The 20,548-nt window shown below is 46.0% G+C and overlaps 1 protein-coding gene across 1 annotated transcript in view; it reads right to left on the minus strand.

The window, feature by feature from the left end:
* LOC142578432 (high-affinity choline transporter 1-like) overlaps positions 1–20,548 on the minus strand; it is a 164,995-nt gene that overhangs the window by 34,203 nt on the left and 110,244 nt on the right. Inside the window, exon 9 of the mRNA XM_075687818.1 lies at positions 4,659–4,909. Within this exon, the coding sequence (XP_075543933.1) occupies positions 4,659–4,909 (251 nt within the window). The remainder of the gene's footprint in view (positions 1–4,658; positions 4,910–20,548) is intronic.

The raw sequence follows: 20,548 nt of genomic DNA on the forward strand, positions 1-20,548 counted from the left end.
TGTTAAAACGCACCATAAGTGTTTCCAAATTAGCTCTCGATGCTCCCACCCCGCTCTCGAAATATTCGTGTTTGGCATTCTTCGTTCTTTTTTTATTACACCGAGCCAACATTTGCCCCAAATACACGCAGCCCGTGCATGGCATTTATGCAGTCGCAAAGAGGAACATAAACTGCTGCCTATATACGCTCGAACATTAAAAACCTATGCTTATCCTTAGTGAAATCCATAGACGAGCGGAACGCGTCGCCAGCAAACATTGCCGCTCACACTGAAGCGGCTATTCTTCGAAGGAAACTTCTCAAACATACTTTCCGTAATTACCAGCTCCATTTTCATTGTTGTTATGCATTTGTTAGGATTGTAGAATCTTTATTGTCTTTGCTGCTGTTTTATACGGGAGCAGTTGAAGGCGTCGTTAGACCTGCATTACTGTCTTTACCATTTCCAGGATACATGCCAGCGCTTTTCACTTTCTGTTGCTGGTAATTATGCGCCTTTAGAATTGTATAATATTCACTCTTGCAGGCCCTTCTTGAATTATGAAGAAGATTTGAAATGTGTCGTTATGCTTCCTTCATACCATTATATTTACCTTTTCCGCAATCCAAATCTGTTTTTTTCTCAATATTTCCTTTTGTTCAGGTGTTCATGTGAATTCAGAAAGGTTTTGAATCTGCGCGAAAATGACGGGACATGAATAGAAACACAGACGCACACACAAAGCGCAGTGTGCATCTATGTGTCGGTTCATGTCCCGTCTTCTTCGCGCAGTTTTAAATTTTGATCAATCTGTGAACCGATTAGCCCAACAATATGCCTTAGTTCATATGAAGACAATTATTTTTATTGCTCCTTCTCTTCCTATGTAATGTCCTCCAGGGTCTTCTAGGGTACGTAACTAAAGAAATAAATGGATAATGCTTAAGAGTACACATTAATTCGTCAACATTCAACAATATTTTCCTGATAGGTCTGATGAGCGAAAAAAGGTTGTGAAAATGCTTCTCGAGAGTAATTAACATGGCATGTTTATTGGCTTCGGATAAACATGGCACATATTACGGCTTGTACAAATAATTCTAAATGCTACTGCCGTCGTCGCTTCATTCCTCTTCGAAGACAAGTTTCATTTTCAGAGATCTCCAATTACTCTCGCCCTGCTCAAGCCCTTTCTCATCCAGCTAAAAATATTGTTTTATATCATCACTCTAGGCAGGCCTCCGATGCCATTAAGTGTGGTTCCTTTCCATATTGTAGTACACATTCTATTGCTTTTAGAGATGCAGACGGGCCTTTCCGGCATCGCTTTTCTTTATTTTTATTTTGAACACTTAAGCTTGAATGAAAACAATACACCTTGAGGGGGAGCTTTAGCTCCGTTGGTCGTATCGAAATAAATGGGAACGGAGAAATATTTCTTATCAGGAACCACTGCACCAATTTTGATTAGGTTTGTTGCAGTTAAAAGAAAAGGTAAACTCTAGGGATGGCAGAAAGCGAATTCTTTAAGTTATAATATTTTTATAACATTCTTCGTAATTGGAAAGGTATTAAAACTTAAGTATTAAGTTTCCAACTCTGTAACTCAGAAATTAAAACATTATCGCAATTCTTTATAGTGCGTCCAATAATACACGTTTACCGAGAAATATTGATATGACGTACTGTGCTTGCCAACATACCAGCAGTTTATGAGCAGGACTTTTGCGAAACATCTTTAAAGATTGCAACCATTTCACGTAAGCTCCAATTTCATACAGATATAGTGGCGGACGGTCAGGCAGCCATATGGCAGTAATGGCTATGGTAGTCGACGCACACGAGTGTTAGCCAGCGCCGCCACTCCATAGGTTAGCTTTAGCAGATAAACATAAATACCCCCGAAAGTGGGTGGGGAAATGGCGCCGCAACATCTGATTTGTTAAGAGCATGGCATGCATATGTGACGACGTGGGTTTCTATCCCACCTGCGGCCATTTCTCATTTCATAAATTTTCATTACCATTTCTTTGTCATATCTCTAATTCCGTTGAGAACTAAATATATTATCTACTATGCACTCCTTGGTATCATTGTTTGTAGGATGCCTATCACATTCTAGCGGCGTGACTATCGCCTGCAAAGGCAGCGAAGAAGAGGGCTCACGTGCCGGCATCGCGACAATAGAAAACATAAGCACTCTCGACCTGAGCGGCCGCGGTGTCTGCCGCTGCCGAGATCCCGCTGCACCATGGCTGGCCGGCTTAAAGAAACCGTGGCTGCGGCGGCTACCTCTTCGCGCCGCCTCCCACAAATTGATGACCCGGACGACCGAGCATAGCCATGCCGAGCGCACCGACTCTACTTAGGCGTTAGTGACGTGGCCTCACGCGGTCCGGCAGACGTCCCGCGTTTTAGGGTGTCCGGAAATTCTAAATCGTCATGCCGGACATCTGGTTCATCCAGCTGGATAACCACTTCCTTCTCAAGAAGGTTCCAAGCACCGGCGGCGTTCCAGGCTCCGGCTGCGTTCCAGGCTCCGGCTGCGTTCCAGGCGCCTGTTGCCACCGCCGGCCCCGAGTTCTACGAGGACTTGCGGGCAGCCGTCCTTTTTCTCAACGTCACCTCGAGTGCTCGCTCTCCTCCAGCTGGCACTCGATCACAACAGCTCTCGCTATTTGAGCCGTCGCGTCATACTACGTCTTGTCATCCCACATCGCCTGCGTCCACCCGTGCCGATCGTCAGCGCGCGCCGACCCCAGCATCAAACCTCAACTCTGTCAGGAAGCCTCCTCCCCATCTCAAAGGCGACTGCGCGACACCTCTTTTCAAGGTATTCACTGGGCCATAGGCGAGCGTTTTCAGCTATTCTACGGCCCGCCGCTTGGACGTTCCCGGAAGATGTCCGCTTTCGGTTCGGGGACCTCCCTCATCACCGATTCAGAGTCTGTCCCACCAGCACGAGGCACAAACTTCCCTCTCGCAGGCATGGCGACGCTACAAGCACAACCTTCGCGATGCCTGCAGGGACCACCGCAGCCCTGACATTATCGGAATTGGAGATGTCCACGCAAACAGCAGCAATTGAGCCTTCCTATGTTCTGTGTTCACACCTTCCGCGGATGCATGGCCTGCCGAAGTTTCGCAGGAACAGCTCTACCATGTGGTTTATTCAGCTCGAGAATCACTGTATGTTGTTGACGTGAGCGACCAACACTTGTGCTATCTCTACGCAAATCGCGAGCCGCCAGACGGTCTTCTTTCGGAGCTCCTACTTCTACCAGACCCAAGCATATACAAGAACATGTGGCAGGTCGTGATTTCGCACTACGGCATCACTGCGACAGGCCGCCGCTGACAGCCTACGCTGCCGGTGGTGCCTCTTACATCACTTCCGCCACTACCAACGAGGACACCATCTGCACGCTTTATCTGCACTCCTTTACATGTACTTTAACATCGCACTTTATTTCAATCGCGCTTTTCGGGGTGCCCTGCAGCAGCGCCACTATCGCCTCGAAAGGCCGCGAAGGAGAAGAGGGCTTCGCTTGCTGGCAGCGCGCGAATAGAGCACGCTAGCGCTGTCGACCTGAGTGGCCGCGGTGTTTGCCGCTCCCGAGATCACGCTGCACCATGACTAGTGGCCCTAAATAAACCGTGGCTACAGCGGCTACCTCCTCCCGCCGCATCCAACAATATACATTTCCCTTTAGATATTCTAGTGGATGCAGTTACGGATTTCCACTTTTAGTGCTCGAAAATTCTTATAGAAGGTTCCAAACCATGCATCAAAGTACTGCTTGTCGCAGCTTTTACGGCCGTTTGCTTTTTCTCTCAACTGCATAAAATTTCATTCAAAACTGTCCACGAGTTGTCTCATTAAAACATGTCTGCATTTTAAGTACATTAGAATTACGAAATCAAAGTTGAGACCGAGCTGAATGCTTTACTTAAGCACGTGGCACACATCAGCGGTGCAGATGTATTACTCGGTTAATATTTTGCTTAACTAAAGCCTGATAGCTTAGGACTTGCAAACGCTTTAAGAGAAACAATGGTGCTTGCCCTGAAATTTATTTCATCCATGGATGATCATTTCCGAATGCTCTAGAGCGCGCCCAAAGGATCGATCCTGTTGGGATTACCGAAAATAGGTGCTCCGGCTGCATTGGGATGACCTTGTCTGATTGTCTAAGCTTACTTCAGAGCGTTCCTGATATCGACAGGTGCTGTCAGTATCGCCTTCACCGCAGCCGGGAAATCGCGCCAGTTTCCGGTCACATGACCTCACGCAAAACTGTTGTTACGTGGGCGAAGGCTGACTCTGGTTCCTTTCAGGCCCACGAAAACTATCGTCCAGGTGCGCGACATCGCTGCTATGCTTCCAGTCTAAACGCAGCCGGTGGCGGCGCTGGCCTCGTTCCCAGGAGTTCCCCTCACCTTTCGCTTCCTTCCTTCTCACTACCGACTCTCACTGGCTGTTCGGATGGTCGAAGATATGTCCTACTCAGACCCAGAGTGGAAGCGACTCCCCCGAATTTGCAAGGTCGCAACGATCATCCAAAGATGCTACCAGAAGTTCAATATTTAAGTTGTTAGTGTGACACTTGTACATTAACTGCAGCATTAGGCGAGCGTTTTGTATGAACGCCGGCAGCGAGAAAGGAGAGACTCACCGGAAGATGTCCGCGGAGGGCGGCAGGACGTTATTGAAGAGGCAGCTGGCCAACAGCGAGACGGAGATCAGTGTGATGAAGCACATGCACATTGAGAAGGTTTTGAAGGGGAAGCGCTGCACGTTGTTCTCGTCGTCGTAGTACGGGTAATGGATCAAGGCCGGTATTCCCAGCAGGTCCTCGCCTCCAGCGGCGCGAAAGAAGGCGCCCACCATGTAGGCAGTCAGCGAGCCGTACGTGTTCACGTAGTCCTGTCACGCGAAGGATGCAGCAAAAATCGCTGAACACTTTTACTACACCGTAAAGGAGAATAAAATTTGGAAGAACCGTTCATTATTCCCATACAAGAACAGGTGTAGCATGCTTTGGCAGTTGGTTATTTGTGGCAAGGTGTGTTACGGGTGGCGCTATCCCTTACTACCGTGTCTTATGAGACAAAGAGACAAAGAGAGTTTATTCAGACAACGTGGTACAGTTGCCTAGGGCGCAGATCAAAAGGCAAGTGGTTGCCTGACAAGGAGTCTGTGCCCTTGCTCCCATTCGAGAGCACAAGACATTCAGCGCATAAAATAAACACTAAACAAGATCGAAATACAGAGTGGTTGGTAACATTGAGACGAGAGTTATTTCATATTGAATATGTATGTACAATTGGGAAAATTGCTGTAAGAGACAACAGAAAAAAACAAAACAAAAGGAGTGGTTATGCCTGCAGTGACAATAGATACATAGGGATGTTATTTTTTAAAGCTTTGAATGATTTACTTTCTTGGATAATGTTTACAGCAGGATGGTGATCGTTTAAAAAACTGGAAATTCTGTAGTTAAGTTTCTGGGTGCCGTAGTTTGTACGTATTTTTTCCTTATTGTAACATATGTGCCGGGTGTTGTAGGTGTGTGCTTTCGTTAGATATTGTTGAAAAAAAGCCGTAGGATCGGAATGCATTTGTAGGTAACTAGCTAACGCTATCTTTTTGTTTATAACATTCCACAGTGTAAGCATTGATGTTTTCTATGCGGGACCTAACCGGTATTTCGAGTGCTACTTCCCTAAGGACGAATTGGGAATCCCGTGCAGCGCCAGTCACCGCCAATACCGTACAATACCGCACTCTACCAACGGTACTGTCGGTGCCACAGTAGCGGTACCGGTACTGGCGGCGCGGTGAAGAGGTGAGCAGCGTTGTCTAGAGTGCGCCGCCGGGGCTCGATGGATGGATGAATAGATGAATAAGGCTGAATACTTTAAACCAAATGGCCGTTCACGCTTTCTAGCCGTGACTAGTACAAGAGTTGGAGTCAGGCATGTCAAAATGTGTAACTGGCCTATGCTGTCGTCCGACTCATCCACACTGAGAACCTTCTTGAAGGGAGGAAAGCGTTCTCATCGAGAACGAGGGGTACTGGTTTACTTACAGTACCTGCATGAAGTCTGGAGAGCGTTACATCACATCATTTTAGCATGACTCAAAATGAAAGACACCGAGAAGCCGAAAACGGCTGTTTAAAGCTCCTTCTGTCGTCCCTAGATCCCTAGGCAAGGTTAACTGCCGTCCACTCATTCCCTCACCTTTTTTTAACTGAACACACAGAAAGCTTCGTAGACAGGGATTGTCACGCTTTACTGAAGCACGCGCGTCTTGATTCCTGGGATGTCCCCGCATTTAACTGCGCGGTTGTCAAACGACCGTGGCGGCTACCGGGACCCGTGAAAAAACGCCGTAGAACAACCTTTTCGAGGAATTTGCTTGGTCCCATTGGTCCCTGAAGGCGAATGTGAGCCAGCTATGAATATACGGTCCGCCAAACGTTTTTAGCCTTGCGGGCGCCGGTAGTCTGTACGTGGGAGACGCATTGTCAGCTTCACGAAACGATTCGTAGCAGTGGAATGGGAGAGGCAGGAATGTCACTAGTCCCGCAGGCTGATCGCAACAGCTCCTCCATGGCCCGGAAGATTTCGACTGGCCAATGCTTATAACCGCTGGGCAGGAAGAGAATGGCTGGTGGCAAAGCCGATGACTTGGCTTGTAGCAACCAGCTGCGAAATGCTGACATACACCTAAAGACAGCTCACAATGAGAGAGACACTGCGCTGAGATGAAGTATCTTGGATGTCGATTTAGAGCTGCCAGGCTTCAAAGAAAACATGAGTGGAAAAACAACAAACACTGCATTTTCCTATGCAAATTTCGAAAGAATTTCGTGCCGACAAAGTTAGCAATCATGGATGGAGTCCTCCTAAATAAAAGGTGATCGTCCTGGCTTATTAAAATAAGCAAAAGCTACAACAAAATTAATCGGGATCCAAAACGCAGAACGACTTTCAAATCAGCCTGCTCAGGCCATCCGCAATGCTTCGCAACTTTTGCTTCTTTATCTAACGGAGAATTTGTGCTGCTGAAGAGTGAGGCTCTATTGGAGCAAGCGGTAATTTATGGTGACATTTCATTCAATCTATCAATTCATTTTCAATCTCATTTTCAATTATCATTCGTTATTCATTTCAATCTCAATCAATCATTTTTCATGAATCTCAATCAATCAATCAATCATTATTCATCAATCTCAATCTCAATTCAATTATCAATCTATCAATCTATCAATTCATTTCAATCTATCTCCGTACAAATAACGCGACAATTTCTGGGCTGCCCAAATCAAACAAGCGCCTTCCTGCTGTGAAGTGCTATAACCTTCCTCTCTTACAGTTTGTTTACTGCTGCCATACAGAATAGGATGTTCCTGATCATCATAGCCGACCTGGCTGAGTACCACCGCGTATTCCCCTATCGCCTGCATAGCGCTGAACTATGAACTCCTTTGTATAGTCTGGTGCGCGGAGCACAGGAGGAAGAACTAGTAACGTTTTCAAACCTTGCAAAGAGTTCTCTGTTTCCTTATCTCAGCGCATGTTACTCGGTGCTCCCTTTCTGAGTGCATCCGTTAAAGGAGATTATATTTCTGAATAATTCGGAATGCGCCGTTAATAGTACCCAACAAGTCGCAAAATGAACGAATGTCAGTTTTCGTGCGCGGCTGCGAAAAATATCTAATCATAGCTGTAGTGAGCACTGCCGGCCGTCTCGTGCCCTGGCCGACAACATGGCCGAGATAAGTAACCTGCGAACAGGAGAACTACACTTTTCCGCCTCCATTGGTGAGCCTGCTTCCCTCAACTGCAAGAACACCTACTTGAGGTGCAGTACGAGCTGTTTCTAGCTGTTAAAAAAAATGCGACATCCCCAAAATATGGCACTGGGAACTCCTCCAGGTCTTTTAAGACAATGTCCAACAGCTTAGGGAAGCTAAACGGTGCATTGATCAGCCCGAAGCCGAGAACTAGAGGGCGAAGAGTGCCTACAGGTGAGAGAAATGTGGCATAACGGCTGAAACTATCTGAAATGAAACTTGCCATTATCCCAGCCCGAGATCTAGAGCCGAAATGCATTTAGCAGCGCTGACTTTTCAATTCGTTCCTCAATGTTGGGCATCAGATTCAACTGATCCGTAGTGAGCACATTTAGCTTCCTGTAGTCAACACATGAATGATAGTGCTTATTAGGCGTTTCCACAGGTATTACCGGTGACGTGTAGTCACTCTCAGAGGTCTCAATAGCTCCCAACTCTAGCATGCGTTGTATCTATGCCTCCATAATTTCTCTAGCTTCCCCTTGAAGCTTTGATCTTACAGGTTCGGTTGATGTTAGCTCTATTTCATGCGCTATTAGTTCAGTGCAACCTAGACAATTGCTGAATCTATCGAGATATTCTCGTAGCAGCCCATTTAGCTCATTCAGTAGCTCGGGTTTACGAGCTTGCGTGCTTAGCGAGTGTTCTACAAATTCGAGGCTGATATCAGACTTCGAGGGCGCCTTACACTCATTAACTCGGTGTTGTCATCCTGCTCTTTGATGGTAAACTTAACGGCTCCAGCTCCAGTCGCCATACGGCTTCGTCAAATCGCAGTAGTATATTCTCGCCTTCTTCTTGCGACCGGGCACTTCAAGAGCATAGTTAGCATATGGAAGTTTATGCAACACTTTAGCGTGTGGGTCCCAGACGACTTCAAGCTTGTTATTCATTGAAGGCTTGAGGATCATTACTTGGTCCACAGCGTTAAACAATCGAATCCTCGCATTCCTATTGTAATAGAGCTTGACGTGCTTTTGTGCTAGCCCATGTTCTTTTCGACTAGTTCTTGTGTTGCACTTAGCCGTTTCAGCAGTTTTAGCACGTACTTTAACACTGTTTGACTCTCTCCTCTTTCCTCCCACATCTCTCTCAACATTCTCAGTGGGGAACGGAGTGTCCTCCCGTACACTGGTTCTTGTGGCGAGAATCCTCTTACCTCATGAGGAACCATTCCCATAGAACAAAGTAGCCGGAAGACAATTCTCCCAGTCCTCCTTGGGCTCATAACAGAGCGCCCACAAAACTCACTTAATCACTGAATGCCAGCTCTCTACACTAATTGAGTGAGGGTGATAGACGGAACTGTGCATTAAGTTTTTCCCGCACTTTTGTAAGAGTGTGGAAGTCAGTGAGCTGGTTAATACTCACCCTTGATCCGCCTGAATTTCAGCTGACAACCCGACTCGAGCGAATGCTGTCAAAAGCGCGCCAACTACTTCGGCGGAACGGAATTCTTTCAGAGGGATTGCCTCCAGAAACGTTGTAACCAGACACCGCATGGTAAAGAGGTACCTGTAAACCGACATTCTCTTTGGTAGAGGCCCTACTATGTCTATCACAACTCGTCTGAAAGGTTATGATATTAAGGTCACAACCTTTTAGTGCAGCTTTCAATGCTTCCCCTGGTTTACCCAAGCACTGGCAGGCGTCGCATGATCTCACAAAGTGTTTTGCGTTTTTGAAATAGCTAGGACAGTAATATTCCATAAGCAATCTTTTCTTTTGACTTGAATATACCTAGGAGGCCAGACCACCCATTTCTATGACATAGACCCAAAAAGTCCTCATGTACTTAGTAGGTACGACTAACTTATCCAGAATCTTGCTTTTTGGTCTCTGTAGTGCCGATATAACAAGCTTCCTTTCTCGTGCAGCGGGACGTAGCACCTAGAAAAGTTTTCTTTAGCTGTTCCATGTAATTTAGCTAGGCTGACATTCTTTTTCATGGCTACCAATGACTCTCTGTCAACACGTAAGAGACAATCAAAGTTCTTTAAAGTCGGTGACTGCAACGACCCTGCTCACTTGCGAGTGCGTGAGCTGGCTCTCCCAGCAGGTGTGAACTTAGACATATGCCTTGTGATACGCTCTCGTCGAGCTGGTCTGCTGGCAGGATTTACTCAAGCGCTTTTTCATCCGTCGAGATTGCATGGTTCCTGTTGCCAAGGCTATCACTTTTCTTAATTCTGATGGAGCGGCTTTTGCATTCTTAGACGATAGCTACGTGATATGAGCTTGGGATCGCGTCAACGCCTGTACTACGCCCTCTCCAAGTTTCAGCCCGTTTTGAGGCAGTAACTGATCCTACCGACTTAAAAAAAAGTACGCGTACTGCAGCGACAAGAATTAGGAGACTGCAGCACCGTTCACGAGCTCACCGAACGGCCCACTGATTTTGACTTTCATCATCGGCAGTCACACGCTGTGTTCCTGCACAACCTATTTAATCCATACTACTTCTCCGGTGAAGTCATTGAACGTCACGTAAGACGGATGGACAATGTCCATGGTGGCGGCACTGCGTCGTAGCACCCGGCATGGTTTTTCATTAAATGAAGGTCGCGAAGATATGGACGTGAAAGTTCAATGTCCTCGCATATTTTGTCCACGTATGAAAAAACTGGGCTAGGCTTCCAGCATTTCACAGCGATATGTTCGCGTTTGTGGCACTTATAGCAGCGGGTCGGTCTAAAAGATTTGAATGTCTTTTTCTCCTCTTTTTGGACAGTTTCGCCATTTGACTGATCTTCGGTCTTTTCTGACGCCCTTTTCTTTGCGTTTACATGCTCCAGTCATTTCCTCTGGGATCTCTTTCTGAACGGAAATTCTTTCCACAGAACATTTCCATCGCCTCAATTTCCGTTCTTGGCGTCCAGCTTTCTACGCTTTGCGTACTCTTCGGCTAAATCCGTCGCCCTTTCCACAGTGTTTACGTTTCTTCTGTCTTACGCACACATCTTCACAGTTTGTGGGATGCATATGTGAAACAGCTCAACATACATGCGTACAATAATTACGTCTGCGCTTCGTATGAGTAAACTGCTCTAGAGACGTGCATTTAATAATCTCATCTCAGCTCTCGTATGCTTCCGCGCTTCTCAACCACTCGACTAGATTTCCCTTTCAGCCTTATGCAAATACCGAATGTCCCTCACTATCCTTCTTGCCCGTACTTCGAAACTTTTGTCGAAAAGCTTCGGCTTACAGGCGGTACATCTTCAAAAGGTTAACCTTAATCTTCACAAAATCAAATGCATCTGGGGCACTTAGTCTGGCGATTACTTCAGCAGCTTCACACGGCAACAAAGACCGCAACCGCTGTGGTCATGTACTCGGATCGAAGTTCATCTTCTCGCAAGTCCTTTCAAGTGTTACTAGGAACAACCCTATGTCATACCCGACTTGAAATGGCTTTAACAGGCTGTCCGTGAGGTATGATTCTGCCTCCCTTGATTGTTCCAGAGCCGCCTTCACTCGCTCGAGACAATTCCAAACGTTTGCCTTCGAGGTGAAGTTGCATTTTTGTTAACTCGCGATAGTTCTCGCGTTTCTCTCTGTCCTATTCTTTCCTTCACCGTATTGACCTTTCTGCTCGCTCTGTGTACCGTTTCTTTAATTTCTTCAACAGTTCTAACCCAATTCCAATGTCTTCCTCACTGACCTGTTCGGAAATCAGGTTTATTACTTCCAATTTCATCATTTCCTTGTGTATCTCTAGTCTCAATTCCTCACCGACAACCAACAATTCCAATCCAGTCCTCCAATCGATGATTGCTGCCTTGGTCCTGCTCGCTAACCACAACTAGGTAAACACAACTTAGCTAACAATCAACAATCCAGCTTCTTTACTGTTCTAAACTGAAAAACCACAAAATGAGGACTATAAGTCAAAGGAAAAACGAAGCACTCACGGCGGACACAGCATCACGGCGGACACAGCATCACGCCGCAAAGTCCGTCTCACCGCTGCAAGCCAGTTCTAAGAGTTGGGCATGTTAAAAGAGGTAGCTGGCCCGTGCCGTCGCCCGACTCATCCACACTAACGACGTTGTTGAACGGAGGAATGCGTTCTTATCGAGAAGAACGAGTACTGGGTTTGTTTACAATTTCTATATGAAGAGTGTAGAACGCTACATCACATCAATCTGCCAAGACTAAAATGAAAGACACCGGAGAGCCGCAAACGGCTGCTCAAAAGCCCCTCTGTCTTCCCTAGATCCCTAGGCCAGGTTAACTGCCATCCAAGCTTCGTTCAATGGGAGTCCAAAGCTGTCGAAAGACTCGCTTTGCGGGCGAGCGTTCACATACTTACTCCCGCACCTTTGTTCACTGAATACAGAAAAGGAAGGAGGGAGAGGGAGAATAATAATAATAATAATATTTGGGGTTTTACGTGCCAAAACCACTTTCTGATTATGAGGCACGCCGTAGTGGAGGACTCCGTAAATTTTGACCACCTGGGGTTCTTTAACGTGCACCTAAATCTAAGCATACGGGTGTTTTCGCATTTCGCGCCCATCGAAATGCGGCTGCCGTGGCCGGGATTCGATCCGGCGACCTCGTGCTCAGCAGCCCAACACCATAGCCACTGAGCAACCACGGCGGGTGGAGAGAGAGAAGGAGGGAGACTTCGTAGAGAGGGGTTGTCTGGCTTGAGTCAAGCTGGCGCGTCTTGATTCCTGGAATGACCCCACAACTAGCTGGGGCGTTTGTCAAACGACCGTGTCGGTAACCGGGGTCTTTGATGAAACACCACTGAATACCCTTTTCCAGGAGTTTTCTTGCTGTCATTGGTCCGTGAAGGTGACAGGAAACCAGCTAAGAATACTCGGTCCGCGAAACGTGTCTCGCTTTGCGGGCGCCTGCAGTCTGCCCGTTGGAGACGCATTGTCAACTTCACGAAACGATTCGTAGCAGTGGGCTAGGAGAGGCTAGAAGGGCACTACCATCGCTGGCCGATCGTAGCACTAGTAATATTTCTTCTACTTAGTGGAAGGTGAACTTTCAATCCTCCCTTGATTTTAGCCCCCAATCAGCAATATCGATTTGATTATTTGTGTCCCTGTGATTTGTGTCCCTAAACCCCAATATTTTGAACTGCAGGACGAAGCCCTTCACAGAGAAGTACCAGGTGCTCAGCCGTTTCCTCGTCCTTTCCATAAGCACTGCATGATGTGTCGCTGCCTTCCTCTGCGGAGCAAGGCAACACCATGTAACGTCAGCCACTCGGCTCGAATTAGGTATCCATGGCGCACGCGCGGCAAGAGCCGTGTGCCTGCTCATCGCTTCCTTGTCCAAGGGGTGTACGATATCGCGATTAAAAGACGGGACAAAAGAAGACATACAGGCACAGACACAGCGCTGTGCCTGTCCCTGTGTGTCTTTTAATCGCGCTACCGTACACCCCTTGAAGATGCATTACCAACAAGCCCACATTGCAAACCTTGGTTCCTTGTCCAGCTCCAAACTTACGTGTTCACTTCCCGCCGCCATCGCCGCGCTGCACGTCTATGTGGTTTAAAGGGACCCTGAAAAACTTTTTATCGAAGTGGAGAAAGGCATTTGAAGTGAAAATACGCCATTTCGAAAATACTTTGCCACAAAATGTACTTCAGTGCGTTGAGCAGAAGCGTAGTTATTGGCAATCAAACACGGCCTCTGCAGTGCTTTACTTCATTCTTCAATGCCTTGCACTGCGAAAGCCACGGCGCAGTGGGGCGTGCCCACCGTGGCGCGCAGCTGAAATTTCGTTTTGGTTGTTAACGGAGACCCAGTAGCACCCGCCTTTGGTGCGTGCGACACGTTAAGCATAAGCCAAACGCGATCGTCCTCAGCAGTCGTCTAAGGGAATGACGAAATAGTGTGTCCGATGACGAAATAGTGCGTCCATAATAGATTGAGGACAGGGCCTTTTGATAAAAAGAGCGTTTGATCGAAAGGTGACTTCGCGACGCGCTTGCGAGCTCCACGTACATCGTCCGACATGAAAACTTGGCTGTGATGTTCACCGCAGCGCATGCTACCCACAGACTATTTCACCAAGCCCGAGGCGTGGTCCACGGCCCCCTTAAATATGACGTTGCCAAGGCAGCCAGAGCAGCGCCGTGCCGCTTGTGTTTTACGCGTCTGACGTGGTGGCCAGGCAGCCAAGCGCGAGTGATGGCGGATGACCGCGTGTTTGTCACACGCACCATGCTCACCGTCCATGCTGTGTGTTCGTCAGTCTAGCAGAACTGGTCAAATTGGCCGTTCTGTACGGGTACAAAATGCGTCATTTGTCGTTAATGAACCGGCAGCCCAAAGACAGGCGAACAAAGAACGCAGCCGGTTACCGTGGTGCGTACACAAAGATATTGCATGCAGAACCTCCTGTGGGAGTTATCGAAACGATGCATAAACATTTGCTACTAATCATGTGCTGTTTCGTCATCGTATGCTGCTGTGTTTGGCATCACTGAGAAACACCGCGAAAGAATCGCGAAAAGGAGAAGAGCGGTTGCAACGCCGACATGTTGAATGAGACCAACCAGCATGAGACAACGAAGAAGAGGCGAGTAGTAGCAATGTTCACTCATGATATATGATGGTGCATATGGATGATCCCGCTGCTTCGTGGAAGATGAGCAGTGGATTATGTGTGCTGTAGTACGGCGCGTAATTGTACAGTGTCACGTTTGGTGCACGTCCTACGTAGACGTGGTCGATGACGCTGCCTCTTCTCGATGCGAACCATTGTCAACCGTACTCCGGCGGCGGCTGCACATGGCGGGCCGCGCAGGCCCTGCTTGAAGCGATCTTCGATTGCAAGAGAGTGCGCAGAGGGTTGATAGCGTCGTGGGCGCTGTGTTCCCGCCCCTAAGTTCGCGCTGGAGCGAGAGGCAGCAAGAAGATCAATTCACTTGCTGCTGCGGGCCCTATCTTGAAAGCGATCTTCTTACGTGATGAACGGACGGACCACGGACGCGTTTCGTCTTCGGGTAGGCAGAGAAATGCTCACGTAGTTAAAACACGTGGTCAGCCGCCAACACTCGCACTTGCTTGCCTGGCCACCACGTTACACGCGTAAAACACGGCGGTCAACGTCATATTAAAGCCACACACACACTAAAAACTAGGGAGGCTATCACAGGAGTGAAGCGGCCGATTTACTCTTCAAAGCGTTGTTTTATTCTTTCAAAACGTTGAGTGGAGTGAAATGCATTGTTCACTCCGTCAGCAAGGAGAGAGTGGAATGAGAGAGAGAGTGCTTTAGTAATTTAAATTGATGTATTTGACTGTAAAAAGCAGCATAAAATAATTCTGAAGGTCTTGCAGTAGGTTCTTATTCTTGCATGTAAAAACATTCAATCCTTTGCTCGTTCCCCGCTACAATCGGCATTATTTGAGCGATGTACATGCAGTTCCGGCTTTGTGCTATTGGCTAGTCGCTCATGGCACTTCCAGGCGACGAGCGACGAATTCTAGATTTCCAGAAACGAGCGATCTGTTCAAGCGATGGCCCGTTTTGTCGCTCGAAGCCGTCGCTCGTGTCCGTCCCGCAATAAATTCCTCTCATGGTGTTTAGCCAGAAGACTGAACTGTTTTTACGCATGTGTTGCAATGGTGTGATTATGCGTCTGATTTTGTGTCTCCTGTGGCGGTTTTCGCGCATGGTGCGATCCGGGAAGGGTTCTTATGTGCACGAACTCGGTGAATTGTCAAGCAGCGAGTTATGCATCGGCATCGAATATAGCAGTTGCTGCGTGGAACTACAATTGCGGGCGCGCTTTGCACCCGCGCATTGTTTTGTAGATGTCTGTGCATTTGCTAATATGAGTTGGGGTTGCAGATTTATGTCATATGAACAGCTAAATCACCCTTCCTCTGGGGGTTGCAAGCGTAATGTGTGCATCTTGCTACTGCATGGCAGATTATAATGTGTTTATCGCTGTTGTATTTTTATTTTTAGTGAAGAAATAAAGTATGAAAATAAAACGTTGCTTTATTTCCGTGCTACCAGTCGTCTGCCGTACGCCAAACAAAGCGTTAACTAATAACTACGGTTTAACTGCAATTTTTACATGTATTCTAGAATGTAAAATGCTAGATTTCAAGCTGCAGCAGTTGTCAAGTCTGACAAAAATTAACTTCATTGCACACTTCATAAACGAAAATAAGTTCACGCCTTTTAGTAAGCTTAGATGCAGGCCGCAGTGAACTATCTTGTTAGTATTGAAATGTGGGCAAGCTTGCATAACAAGCCTTCTTGCCCTTTCTTATAGGCACATCCATTCATATCCATAGAACTTGAGGACCATATGTTCATCCCTACTGAGCATCATATTTGCGGATATTTTCCTCAAATTACGGCTTCAGCAGTGGCACAACAAGAGATGGTGTGGGGGCACACTCGGCACGTGCTTAGGGTGTGTCAACTGGTGTTTTCGACACACCAGACAAAGGACAGACTTATGACATCTGATAATGACCAATATTCTACTTATTAGTAGGAGTACTTTAACGGTGATGCTGAACGAGGTTTAACTGTCAGTTATTTTTTAATGTAAAAATTTAGGTTAGTTTAGCAGTTGACTGTTGCATTCACTTAATTGTTTCGCACGCATTTGAGTAGGAAGAATAAGAGCTAAGGAGTTTCTTTTAGTGCCATGACCTTGACTGTCTTGATCTTGCTTTGCATCATGTCCTCGTGTTCACTTTTGTACACAATATTTTTTAAGGCACCCGCTTTATATAATGCAAAAACGCAGCTGCAACGGCAGAAGGATGTCAAAGAGCCAGCCGTGGGAGACCCCATGTAGTGCAGAGGAGCGCACGCCAAAAATCAAAATACGTTGCCATGCAATTTGGGCGAGAAAACTAGAATGTGGGTATGTTGGGTGTACCATTTGACTAAATGTCAACAAGACTTTCAAAATACAGTATGTCCCTCCAAGATGAAAATTCTCACATGCTCTATGCAGTCATGTTAAGCAGGGTGTGAGACCGGGCTAGTTGGCATTCCATGCTTAAGGGAAAAGCGTCACTTCAGCAGGAGCGGACACGGGACACAAGCGTCACTTCAGCTAGAGTGGACACGGGACAGAAAAGGCGACAAGGACAAGCGCTTGTCCTTGTCGCCTTTTGTGTCCCGTGTCCGCTCTTGCGCTAGTCACTTCAGTCATCTTAACATGGTATATTTATATAATGCCTCTGATGGGAAAGTCACAATGAAGTATGCTATCTGGAGACAAACACTAGGAGGAAGTGTCATTGAAAAGTTAGAAATGTGTTTAAGAAATGCTGACTAGTTTTTTGAGAAGTGACTGCTTTTTGTCTTGCCTTACAACATATATATCCATGTGATAAAGTATAGTGGTACAATGAAATTGCATATTTGCTTAGTGACATAATAGATACTTGCAATGAGCACGGTGCTTGTTTTCACTATAAAAAGCAACAGCTCATGCTTGGTTAGGTGCTTACATACATTTAACGGCTTTAATAGCTTGCATATAACAGCACGCGAATGCACTCGTGCAAATACAAGCCTCGGTCATTCTGTATTTTAAATGCTGGCATGAAGCAGACAGATTTTCATGTCTCGCCTTTTATCTATTTCTTACACATAATTTTAGAAGCATGGCCTCCTTTTGGTTCCAGAAACAGGAAGCACTGAGGAAGCATTGGCATTGTGGAACATTGTTGAAGCATGTTTAAGAAGTCATTATCGCTTACGTGCATGCTAACGAAACCAGTTTATTTGAACCGATCGTGCCTCCCGAAGCGAAAGCAAGAAGCAATTAAAGCCTCTAACTGTGTGCACGATTGTGCGCACCTTACGTCTTAGAATTCGGAGAGTCACTTGAAATTGGAAATATTTTAAATGCAAAATAGTGGTTTCTCCTGTCAAATAGTCTATAATAGCTTCTGTCAGGTATTTGATATTTTGATTAGGGTGACTCAATCTACTTGCCAACCAAGTATGCTAGTCGAGGTAGAAATGGGTTCAATGCAAAGAACTGACAGCATCTGAGTCGAACACTGGTTCATCAATTGCCGGATGCGAACACACAGTGCTAAGCAAAAGCCACTTAGTTTCATGGCATCTGTAGACAGAATTTTTATGAGGCAAAATAATGTTAAAGCATCTTTGCACATGGTAAATTTCTGAACTTATGATAGAGTGTACAGTGAGGCAATGTATTAATCTTCCCAGTCACATACGTACTTGTTTTGAGACGAAGATTCTGTGAAGTGTCATATTTCTTACTTTAGCGCATCTTGAACACTTCAGTAGGAAAAAAGCTTTGGTTTCAGGTATTTTGTTCATTGTGCAAGTATATGCAGTCGCATGCAAAATCCACGTGCGTAGAACGGATAAGTGCAACAGGATGGTGCCTTTCTCAATTCATTATTGGCTTCTTTGTTTGTCTTTTCCGTGCACGTCCCTGCCTGTACTCATGCTTTTATCGCCCCTGGTGCATCATATTCATCACATCTTATTTTTGGTTCCCATCTGAAGCCATGCTATGCTTAGTTAGATTGCATTTTCAACAAGTCACAATAATTGATCAGGTAATTATGCAAGCAGCTCCTCCGAAGCATAGCCTTCTTGCCTTAATGAGATTGAAAAGCTATCATAAATGACAAGGAATTTGATGCGCAAGATTTTAATGCCAGTGCTCTTTGGAGTTTTATACTCATTTGCTGCACACTAGTTAATATTGTAAATTTATTTTTATTTATTTGTGAGAAAGTGTAGCGGATTGATTCCAACAGCACCAGGAAACTACTTTCGTGAGGAGGCCAACCGAATAGGAAATGTGATACGCCTCTGTTCCACTTTGACACAGGGCAGGCTATTGCTGCAGAACCACAAGACACACTTACAAACAATGGGGTGCAATCCATACATGAATAACTATGCGAAATGTAAGCAAAGCTAGCTAGACCTGCGGTCTCACATGAGAATATGCAACACATTTCTAAATGCACTGCGCTTTCAGTCACGAACATTCATACGCTGTACAGGACGTTATCAAATGAGCTGCTGTCTTAGAATATGGCACACATAAAAAGTTTCTTGCACAACTTATCTACATTACCAGCCCCATGCCAAGCAGCTCATCTGGTAACCTCTTCCACATAAGTGCATGCGTTTTGTGCCAGGAATGCGTTTGCTGACTAGTAATGTGGTGCATATTTCTCTTCGATCCTAGTGTCAATATTTTGTGAGTTTGCACACGTTTGTTGTATGTTTAACTTTCCGTTGTATCGTTTATTTTTAAGAAGGTGGAGCCAGACCATAATGAAGGATATGTCAACACTACAATACTGGTGAAAATTTAGAAAATGTACTTATGATTTATTACAAGATGTGTTCTAAAGTTCATGGGCATCATTGTAATGTGATTTTATGTGTTTTTCAGATGTTTCTGAAATTATTATTCCGTTTTCTTGTGACTGATTAATAAAGGTTTTGACACATTAAGAGAGAAAATGTTTCATTTAATTAACTCGGTGACTACAGATTACATCCCATTGACCAAGCATAAGTGCAGGAGCTGCTTATGAAAGAATAAAATGTTCCCCTCGTGTAAGTATTGAGAATCCCTTCTAACGTGAGCATGGATCTACATCGTGCTTTCACATTATTGGGAAGTGTACTAGCACTCTGTTAGGGGAAGTAGAAACACTCGGCTCGGAGAAGTAGAAGCACTCAATCTGGGGGAGTACTATTATCTCTGTGAGGAGAGTATTAGCACTCTACGGAAGAGTACTACCACTCCCTTGCGGTGGAGTAACAAAACTCTGTCAGGAGGAGTTATCCTACTCTGTCTCAAAAAAGGTCGATCTGTTCTCGAAAAGAGAGTGCAACATGGGACAAACAGATACTCCCTCAAAGAAATCTTTGTTTTTAGAATGTAGGCACGTAGCGCGTCCCTGTCAGCGGCAAGCGAACGTACAAGTTGGGAACTGGACAAGGAAGCGATGAGCAGGCACTCAGCTGTCTTTTTTTTTTCTTGCCGCGCGTGCGCAGTGCACACTCAATATTAGCGACTATCGTTAGAAGTGCTGCCCCCTCCGCAGAGACCTGGCCTCGCGCCCTAGACAAGACTGCTCACCTCTGTACAACCGAGTTGTTTTTCCGCTGTGTCAGACTGCGCGATCTTCGATATGGGCACCCGAAAGCAGTCAGAAAAGAAAAATTTTGGTTAGTTCACAAGCATACCTAAGCGCCTTAAAATTTGCAGCTCCGATCAATTCAGTGCTCCAAACCGTTACAGCGAAAGCTAGCAAAATGATACGCGCATCAGTACCCCGCGAGATGAGCAGGCTGACTGACCGCCGCAATAACAAGTACGCTCTACCTTAACTGCACGAAATACCGTGCCATAAGTAGATAGAATATAGATAGACCTCCGGAAATGTTCTACACATCAGAACCCTAGAAGTCAATGGTTTTTCAAATTTAATAAAAGCACATTTCAAATTTCAATACACCCACGCGCATTTCAAATGCCTCTTCAGCACTAATAGACCTGTTTCCCTTAGAACGACAGACAGCTGAGCTAGTTTGTAAGGATTCATTATGCAAAAAAGAGGTGAGGCGTGCAGACAGGACACAAGAGCAGAGAAGTCGACAACATGAACGCCGTATTCGTGTTGTCCACTTCTCTACCCTTTAGCAGGGAAGAAGTTTGGGTGTGTTGGTGGGA

This window comes from Dermacentor variabilis, chromosome 4 (genome assembly GCF_050947875.1).
Source record: "Dermacentor variabilis isolate Ectoservices chromosome 4, ASM5094787v1, whole genome shotgun sequence".
Lineage (NCBI taxonomy): Eukaryota > Metazoa > Arthropoda > Arachnida > Ixodida > Ixodidae > Dermacentor > Dermacentor variabilis.